We start from the raw sequence: 10,313 nt of genomic DNA on the forward strand, positions 1-10,313 counted from the left end.
ATTTTGTTGTTAGTCGATGCCATCGTTGGTTGAGGGTCCACTGTATATAATAATAATAATATTAATAATAATAATAATAATAATAATAATAAAGATAATAATAATATTACAACTAAGAATTTTTTTTCAATGTACTGGCCATCTCCCACCGAGACAGGGCGACATGAAAAGACAAACAAAAGTTTTTCTTTTTACATTTAGTAATTTATACAGGAGAAGAGGTTACTAGTCCCTTTGCTCATGGCAATTTAGCCTCCTCTTATGACATGCATGGCTTACACAGGAAGGATTCTTTTCCACTTCCCCATGGAGGATTATTATTATCATCATTATTACTATTATAATAAAATGTAAGGAAAATCCATATATATAGGAATGCTTTCTTTTTTTTTTCTTATAAAAGGTATATGCAATCACCTGTTTTTTCATCGTTTCAGAGTTGGTAATACTGTAATAATAATCAGTAAATTCATGAAATCTCTTATCATACCCTCTTTCAGTTTCCCTTGTCTCTTTCCCTCATTTGTGTATCTTTCCTTTATACATATTGTATAGTTATGCATCATTTCTCTTCACTAGCCCAAACTTAAAACACTACACTTAATTTTTCACCAGCTTTACTATATTGAATTATTATACAGCATGGTATCCTCTTCTGATATCTTTATACATCAGTATTTATTCTTCTTATTCCACATCCTAGTCTACAAAATAATACAAATAATACTCCTCCCTACCAACTATACATACTCTTCCACACATTCTACTATTACTCCCCAATCTTTTATTTATACATTACAGAAGTACAGTGCCTGCACTCTGAAGGAGGGGTGTTAATGTTGCAGTTTAAAAACTGTAGTGTAAAGCACCCTTCTGGCAAGACAGTGATGGAGTGAATGATGGTGAAAGTTTTTCTTTTTCGGGCCACCCTGCCTTGGTGGGAATCGGCCGGTGTGATAATAAAAAAAAATAAAAAAAAAAAAATTACAGAAGATTGAATTATATCTTCCCATTGGATTTCAATACCCTCAAGCTTTTTAAGCTTATTACTCATAACTTTTCTAAGTGTCTAGCAGTCGTTAATCTTTCAACTGTCATGAGACTGTTGATGCTCTTTTTTTTCCCCTATAAATATGGCACTTTCTTAATGTCCAAGTGTGACAGCTTTAAAAAACATATAATTGTAGTATATCTTACACTAAGTCCCTTGTATGCAAACATCCATAACATTATTAGTGAAGTCAGATAATAGAGCAAACACTGCAAATGTTCTAGCAGTAAATGAATTAAGAATTAGATGTAGAAATTAAAAGGATGGCATATACAGTACACTGTTCACAACACCATGAAATTTATATTAACTTGACCTAACTGTAAAAAACAACATGCATAATCATGACTTCATTTTTGTAACTCTACAACATTTAAAAGTACTGTATACAATAGAAAAGAATCAGAGTTATTTACCGCATGAAAAGTTTTGCGGGATGATATTGGAGTGCTTGAAGATATAATGTGGACTGTCGATGGCCACCGGTGTTTCTGGTACCCGTTCTACATAATGCATGTCTTGGCCATCAAACACAACACCACTTGTAAAATTAACAATACAGATGTAATTCACGGTTACTTAAGAAACATGACACACAAGGGTGAAATAATTCTTAAAGAGAGTCTCTCTCTTAAATTAGATATATATATGTATATAACAACTATGTAATTGTCATTGAATTTCTAACAAAACACGTAAATACACTGCACAGTATTTCTGAAGTCTCTTCATTATATTCTGTGCACTGTTTCTGTAACTTCATTAGACATGAATTAAAAAGAAAAGGAAAGGAATTGGATAATGAATAATGACTCGCAATAGTTTCATATACAATATACATGTATGTACTACATGAGTAATGTATAATTATGATATGTATATAAACATGGACACCATTCTTTCTTCAAAGTTTGCTTGAGGTGTAGCTGTAAAAAAAAAGTTTTACTGACATTAAGTGTAACAACGATCTTCAAACTATAAGACACAGGTAGTAAAAGATATGAAAATATAGTAGTAAGAGAATTGTTCATCTCACAATTAACTGATGAAGGATCAATCCTCCAAGTGTCTTGGCACTGAATAATTTACAAGGGTTAAGTTATTCACATAAAATAGACATTAGAAAGAGCATGGAATTACTATACCTGATGCCATGGCAGGTGGACAGTGCTGCCCATGACCCTGGACGACCTCGAATTACTCCCTGATAATGACACATACCAGCCATCTGCAATGCATTGTTACATTATTTGTTATTGATTCCAGTGTCATCATTCCTGTGGCCGAATTTTGTCATTTTCCTAGATGAGCTTTACGCATGTCCGTTCATTTTTCATTTATAACCCTGTGCTATTGTGACAGCTTACATATACTGTAATTTAAAACTAGTAAAATAGGGAACAAATAGTACAGTTCATCTTATTACTGGTCCTGCAATTACTACCACAGAAGTTAGATGTATTGTACTCACATTCAGCTGAAAATTTGTGAACCAATTAGGTTTTTTGAAAAAAAAAATAAATAAAAAAATAGGGTATGGTTATACTGTATTTAAGAAACTACAGTACCTCAATCCATATAAACACAAACAATAATTATATAAGATAATATAAAATGTGATCTTTATCAATTGAAAAAGGCAAAATAAAAGGTAGCCAACCACTTGTTTAATGAAATTATTCTCACCACAATCACCTACAGTGTATGATGTACCTAATATTGTTATTCACTGATACTTACCTTCAATGCAATATAAATAACATCTGTATTCCTCATTTTATGAGGTTTTAAATACAACTGTAGTCTCAAAATTATTACTGAGAATGCATGCACAAAATTCACTTCACATCTGCAATCTGTTTTAGGTTAAATCAAGTTGGAAAATTAATCTTAATTCCATATTTACTATTAATCGAACTATTTATTGCCATTCCACATACTCCATATTCAAACATAAAGTGAGAATATCTTACCTCTGGATCTGGGCGGTGAACATATTGAGAGCCATTATGATAATACTTTTCAAAATAATCTTTCGGTAATAAATCTCTGCAAATGAAGAAAAATAGGAACATCACATTAGAATCTTAGTGCAGAATGACTCCTGTGGGTTAAGCATTTTTTCTGAATTATACATTAGTATCCAATAAACAAAAAATTATTTGAAGACAATGCCGGGCATAATTTATACATAAATATTAATGCTTTACTGTAAATTATATTTTAATTACCAGATCCTGTACACAGAGCATAATATTGTAAAATACTGTACTACATTTTGTTAGCAGTCACCAAAGCACATTTTAATGATACAGCCTCTCCTCACTTAACGACGGAGTTCCACTCCTAATACCGTGCCAATAAATGAATTCGTTGCTAAACGAGGAGCATACTGTAATGATAGTGGGTTTATGTCAACCATCTCTGATATTGCTTTAATGTCACCCTTGCACCATTTGTAACATTTTTAGTATATTTTTAAATGTTTCTACAGTAGTGTACTGTACATTGTAATAAAGAGAATAGAGGAAATCAGGTCTGATATACATTATTTAGGTATGCATACTGGTCAGAGTGCCCATCATAAGCCTGACTCGTCAGTGAATATGTACGTCGCAAAGTGGGGAGAGGCTGTACTGATAAAACTTATGAAGACTGGTATTTGAGGCAATTTTGGGGGGCAGGCAACAATGAATAGCCAGCACATGATTAAACAAGTACAGGTCTCTCTCAACATTCGTGAGGGTTAGGGAATCAAAAGCCTCGCAAATGTTGAAAAATCGCGAATGTTTGGTGCCCCAATATACTGTAGGGAAATACTGTAGGGGAGAATGTGCCTTCTTCAGTGATTCTACGATATATATGATTCTAAAGCAGCACGAGTCAATAAAGGCTATAGCGCCAGCTAGCGATAAAGTGTAGCATTAACAGTGTAGCAAGTAAGTTCAGCGATTAATCGACAGAAAAAGGACAGCACAAACCTAACTCCTCCAAAGTTGTTTGAGTTATATAGGGCAACTGACAACACCGCTGTCTCTACTGCCTCTGCTGTCGCCTCCCTCCACCACCACTATGTAAGGCTTATGCTCTCAGTGGCCCTTATATACCCAACAACAACAACGCAACAACACTCGTGACATACTTAATGACATATTTATTCATTCTAGGGTATATGTTATGTTTCTATGTTATTAATATTCTTTATTATGTCATATTAGATGAATTGTGATAGATATGTAGGCCATAGAGTTGATATTAGTGTCATATTGAAGGACTATCTTGTTCTATCTCCAAACAAACTCTGCCACCACCACAATTCCTAACATATGTAATGAAATATTTTAAATATGATTGGGAGGCTGGGCATTCGCGAATGTTCAAAGCCTGCGAAAGTGGAACTCGTTAATGTGGAGGGAGACCTGTAATAGTACATTCCCCATAAAAGTGAGACGCTTGGCAGATGGTGCAAAATACAGTACCCCCAATGAAAAGCAGGGTTGCAATGAGTACAATAAGGAAGAAACTCAATAAGTGTGAAGGGACCAAGACTTGTCAATGTTCTCCCTTCATACATAAGGAGGATAGACATCTGGCTATCTTCAAGAAGGAACTGGACGAGTTTCTCAAGTCGGTGCCTGATCAGACAGGCTGTGGTGCTCATGCTGGCCTTTGTGCAGCCAGCACCAACAACCCAGTCATGTCATCCACTGGAAGGCTTGGTCTGGGACCGGGCCACAGGGAAATTAAGCCTTGGAACACACCCTAGGCCTAGGTTAACTCTAGGCAGATAGGGAATTGGCTATTACGATAATAAGCTTACAACACTGTACTACAATGATCCTTACTATTTAAAATTTCCTTTGACAACAAACAGGCAGACTTCAGGAGATATTGTATATAAACATTATGGACTATTTTGTTTTTGGGAAATTATAATTTGGTTGTATAGACATAAGCCAATATTCCTCTGCTCATGCTACAAGAAAATTATAGGGTTGGATTCCATTGTTATTGTAGAAGCAAATTTCAGCCAGGTTAATTTTCCCCCTCCCCTCCCCAAAAGCTGAGTCACCTTTTACCAGGTGGGTGAACTCTGTGGGGACTACTGTTTCCCTAACACAGTTCATGGATGAAAAGCCCAGTAAGTTATTTCTTCATTTGTCAAAATGTTAATATTCTATGACTCCAATGGGTTTAGTACTTTTTAGTGAATAAAAACCGGGTCTTGCTTCAGAGGAATGAAGTCATACAGCCATACTTCGTATCTCATGTCCAGTAAGACCTTTAGAAATTAAATGAATACAGTAAGCCTCTCCTCACTTAACGATGGAGTTCCGTTTCTAATACTGCGTTGCTAAACAAATTTGTCGCTAAACGAGGAGCATACTATAATGGTGCCGAGTTTATGTCAACCATCTTTGATACTTTAACAAATCCATTGAATCCTCCACCTTCCCTACAGTATTCAAAATAGCAAGGGTCACCCCGATCCACAAAGGAGGAGACCAAACAGAGTTGAATAACTATAGGCCAATATCCAACTTACACCCTCTCTCAAAAATCTTCGAAAAATTAATTCATAAACGAATCTACTCCTACCTTATCTCCCAAAACATACTCAACCCCTGCCAATTTGGATTCAGGCCTAATAAAAATACTAATGATGCTATTATACACATGCTAGAACATATATACACTGCAATAGAGAAAAAAGAAGTCCCACTGGGGATCTTCATTGACTTACGTAAAGCTTTTGATACAGTTGACCATGACTTGCTCCACGTAAAATTGTCACACTATGGTATAAGAGGGCACTCCCTCAACTACCTCAAGTCTTACCTCAGCAACAGAAGCCAATATGTGTACGCAAATGGGGCAAACTCTTCTGCACAACCAATTACAGTTGGTGTCCCACAGGGAAGTGTCCTTGGCCCTCTTCTCTTTCTCCTATACATAAATGACCTTCCAAATGCTTCGCAATTACTCAAACCCACACTATTTGCAGATGACACTACATACGTCTTCTCTCACCCGAGCCCAGTCACGCTAGCCAATACTGTAAATACCGAATTACAGAAAATATCTACCTGGATGAGGACTAACAAACTTACACTAAACATTGACAAAACCTACTTCATTCAGTTTGGTAACAGAGCTACAGATGTCCCTCTTAACATAATGATAAATGGATCACCTATCACAAAACTAACAGAGGGAAAATTCTTAGGAATCCACCTTGATAATAGACTCAAATTTCATACACATATACATCAAATTTCTAAGAAAATTTCCAAGACTGTAGGCATACTATCGAAGATACGGTACTATGTTCCACAGTCAGCCCTCCTGGCCCTATATCACTCTCTTATTTACCCCTATCTCACCTATGGAATTTGTGCATGGGGCTCAACAACAATTAACCATCTCAGACCACTAATTACCCAACAAAAGGCTGCAGTTAGAATGATAACAAATTCTCACTACAGGCAGCACACTCCACCAATATTCAATACACTAAACCTACTCACCATACAAAACATCCATACTTATTACTGCACCTATTACATACATAGAACACTTAACTCTGATATTAACCCTCCCCTCAAACATCTCCTTGCCAACCTCAACAGAACACATGACCATAACACAAGGCACAGATCACTCTTTGATGTTCCTCGTGTCCATCTCACACTATGCAAAAACTCAATGCACATAAAAGGCCCTAAAATCTGGAATTCATTACCTGTAAATATAAAAGAAACACAACCTGTTTATAAATTCAAGTCTCTTCTCAAAGATTACTTACTCACCCAAAACCAAATAAATACTGAATAACTGAACATTATAAATTGTATATCTTAAATGTTTCTCACAATTATATCACATAAATGTTAAACCTAAAACCCAATCTAACTTTATTATTTTTTAAATACACTACCTAACAGAATCACTACCTAACTGAATGCAACCATATGACCTGTCTTTGTAATACTCACTTGTGCTTTATAGTTATCTGTTTACATTAATGTTTTATCACTGATTTCATCATTGCTTAGTAGCAGCGCTGTATAGTCCTTGTGGCTTAGCGCTTCTTTTTGATTATAATAATAATAATAATCATTGCTTAGTTAATCTTAAGTTAATTTTAAGCCAGCCCGTATTATTATTATAATCAAAAAGAAGCGCTAAGCCACAAGGGCTATACAGCAAGCCAGCCCGTAATGCTATGCATAGTATAAGTGGCTTTGGCATACTGCTCTTATCTGTATTTTTTTTGTACCTCTGTATGTGTGCACAAATTGGAAATAAATAAATAAATAAATAAATAAATAATAAATACTGCTTTAATGTCACCCATGCACCATTTATAACATTTTTAGTATATTTTTAAATGTTTATACAGTACTAAATAACAAAAAAAGGCACAATACCGTGACTGGAACGATACACAAATAACCCGCACATAGAAGAGAGGAGCTTACAATGATGTTTCGGTCCGACTTGGACCATTTACAAAGTCACACTAACCAGAAGTGGAGCAGGACGGCTATATATAGGCAGGAAGAGGTAGTGGTGGTGGTGGTGGTGGTGGTAGTAGTAGTAGTAGTAGTAGTAGTAGTAGTAGTAGTAGTAGTAGTAGTAGTAGTAGTAGTAGTAGTAGTAGTAGTAGTAGTAGTAGTAGTAGTAGTGGTAGTGGTGGTAGTAGTGGTAGTAGTAGTAGTAGTAGTAGTAGTAGTAGTAGTAGTAGTAGTAGTAGTAGTAGTAGTAGAAGTAGAAGTAGAAGTAGTAGTAAAGTAGTAGTAGTGGTAGTAGTGGGAAATTAAGGAGGAGGAGCCAGTCAAATACAAAGAAAGGGGGGCACTGCAAGGGAGCTAGGTGCCCACAGAGGGAGAGCAAGTGCACAGAGGTGGGGGGAAGGGGAAGTGATGAAATAATGAAGGAACAGAGACACGCGACAGAAGAAAGAGGGAGAAGAAGAAAAAATGAGGAATCAGGTTAAGTCACGGATGTTCTGAAGTTTGGAGCATTTTATAATGTAGTGGGAGAGGAAGGCATCTACAGAGACGAAGCCAGGACTAAGATTCATACAGTAGTGTACTGTACAGTGGGGCCCCGCTTCACTTTACGACGTTCCGCTAACCTGACTTTCTATTACGGTCACCCCGCCCCACCCTGTTTGTTTACATTCCCTGTGAGCTCCGTGAGCACCACATCTCTCCATTACGTCTGAAAACTCCAAAATTTCAAGTGTTTTTAAAAGTTATTTCATATTTTATATACGTATATTCTGATAATTATACTAATGTATACCTGTACCTAAATAAATTTACACTCTGTGCTGGTGAGCAGGTACACATTAAAATCAATAAGAGTGTCTTGAGATGCCATATTAGTAATGATAATGATAATAATAATAATAATAATAATAATAATAATAATAATAATAATAATAATAATTCTCATTAAATGTCGTAATGTTAATACTATACGCATTTTCATTAATCCATTAATGATAATTTTTTTCAAAATTATATAATAAACATGATACGTAACATATAGACATGATAAATACACTCCACAGTAGAATAAATTAACATAAATATGAGATGTGGGAAACACACGACTTGTATGAGTGACGGCAAGAAAAACGTTTTCTCTAGTCCAACATAAGAGAAAATGTGTTACTGGGGGTAACTAGAAAATTATTCCTTTCGTATGCCTTCACTCAGAGCATCATTTCTTCTAAAAATGGTGTTACATGAGTGAGGGAGTGTTGCTCTTTATTTATTCTACTGTATCAGCGTGGAGACAATTTGTACACAATGTAACTTGTACACTAACCAGACGCATACGCCTGGTTTGTTTACAAAACTCTGCACCTGTCCTCTCTTACGTACTCATTCATTCATTCATTCATTCATGCATTCACACACACATACACACACACACACACACACACACACACACACACACACACACACACACACACACACACACACACTTATATACAACAGGCCTAGTGTCTAATTGACATGTGCCTAGGACAAAATGGTAACTAACACTCACACACACACACACACACACACACACACACACACACACACGGGGCCAGGAGCTCGGAATCGACCCCCGCAACCTCAACTAGGTGAGTACACACACACACACACACACACACACACACTCACTCTCTCTCTCTCTCTCTCTCTCTCTCTCTCTCTCTCTCTCTCTCTCTCTCTCTCTCTCTCTCTCACTCTCTTTACACAGGGTTTGGCAAGGTTAGGTTAAGGATCCCTAGCTTTATTGACAAGCTATTTACAGGTTAATGATTCCTAACTTTAATGACAAGCTAAGAGCTGTTATCTACATCAGCTCATTTGAAAGCATTTTTATTGTTATGAAACATACAAGTAGGGAACAGGATGAAGTTGGAGCCATCTGTGGGCCAGCATTTTCATCTGATCAACTGACTTTATCTCGTTGACATCATAATGCTGTACGAATGTGTTCCATACTAGTCATCCTGGGGATAAATGATCTCAGGTGAAGTGATGTTCTGGAGAAGGGTACAGCCAGAGTGAAGTTGCTGCTTTCTGTCCGTCTTGTGGTATAGAAGCTTGCTTCATGCTGTCCTCGAAGTGGATCCAAGTGTGGTACTTTTGACAATATTGGCCTTGTACATAACAGTAAGGCCACCCACATCCCTCCTGTGTTGAAGGCTCTGCTGAAATGACAGATCTATCCAGGATTGGTCCAGGCGAGAGATGAGACGTCTTGCTCTGTTCTCTACTCTGTCAAGCAGTCACAGATGAGAAGGGGGGCAGGCGAACCAAGAAAGCGGAGCATACTCAAAGTATGATCATACTTGTGCCTCATACAAAATCTTGCAACCCCTGCTGTCAAGCACATGCGAGATACAGCAAAGTGCTGTAAGCTCCTGGCTGCCTTGTTTGCAAGATTTACAACGTGGTTTTTCATGGTCAGTTTATAGTCAAATTTCACCCCAAGGTTATCAACTTCTTCCCCAGGTGCCAACAACCTCCCATTCATCCTTACTAATGCACCAGCATTACCATCATGGTGCCTAGAGATCATCATTTGTGTTTTCTCAGGTGCAAATATTGCTTGCCATCTATTTCCCCAAGCTGATATAGCTCTTAGCTGGTGATTGATGCAGCATAGAGCAGCTGGCATTTCTTCTCTTGGATAAGTGAATGTCAGTGTACAGTCGTCTGCATATGCATGAGATTCTGGGATGAGATGA

The 10,313-nt window shown here is 36.9% G+C and overlaps 1 protein-coding gene across 2 annotated transcripts in view; it reads right to left on the reverse strand.

The window, feature by feature from the left end:
- LOC128691686 (uncharacterized) overlaps positions 1 to 10,313 on the reverse strand; it is a 117,112-nt gene that overhangs the window by 101,610 nt on the left and 5,189 nt on the right. The window contains exons 1-4 of one of the 2 annotated variants that reach the window (XM_070088722.1): positions 8,193 to 8,233; positions 3,025 to 3,100; positions 2,197 to 2,279; positions 1,468 to 1,592 (exon numbers count right to left, since the gene is read on the reverse strand). In XM_070088722.1, coding sequence (XP_069944823.1) covers positions 1,468 to 1,592; positions 2,197 to 2,279 — 208 coding nt within the window. In that variant the 5' untranslated portion in view covers positions 3,025 to 3,100; positions 8,193 to 8,233. Of the gene's footprint in view, positions 1 to 1,467; positions 1,593 to 2,196; positions 2,280 to 3,024; positions 3,101 to 8,192; positions 8,234 to 10,313 lie in introns of those variants that run through there. The other variant, XM_070088721.1, reaches the window with a different exon arrangement.

This window comes from Cherax quadricarinatus, chromosome 26 (genome assembly GCF_038502225.1).
Source record: "Cherax quadricarinatus isolate ZL_2023a chromosome 26, ASM3850222v1, whole genome shotgun sequence".
NCBI classification, from domain to species: Eukaryota; Metazoa; Arthropoda; class Malacostraca; order Decapoda; family Parastacidae; genus Cherax; species Cherax quadricarinatus.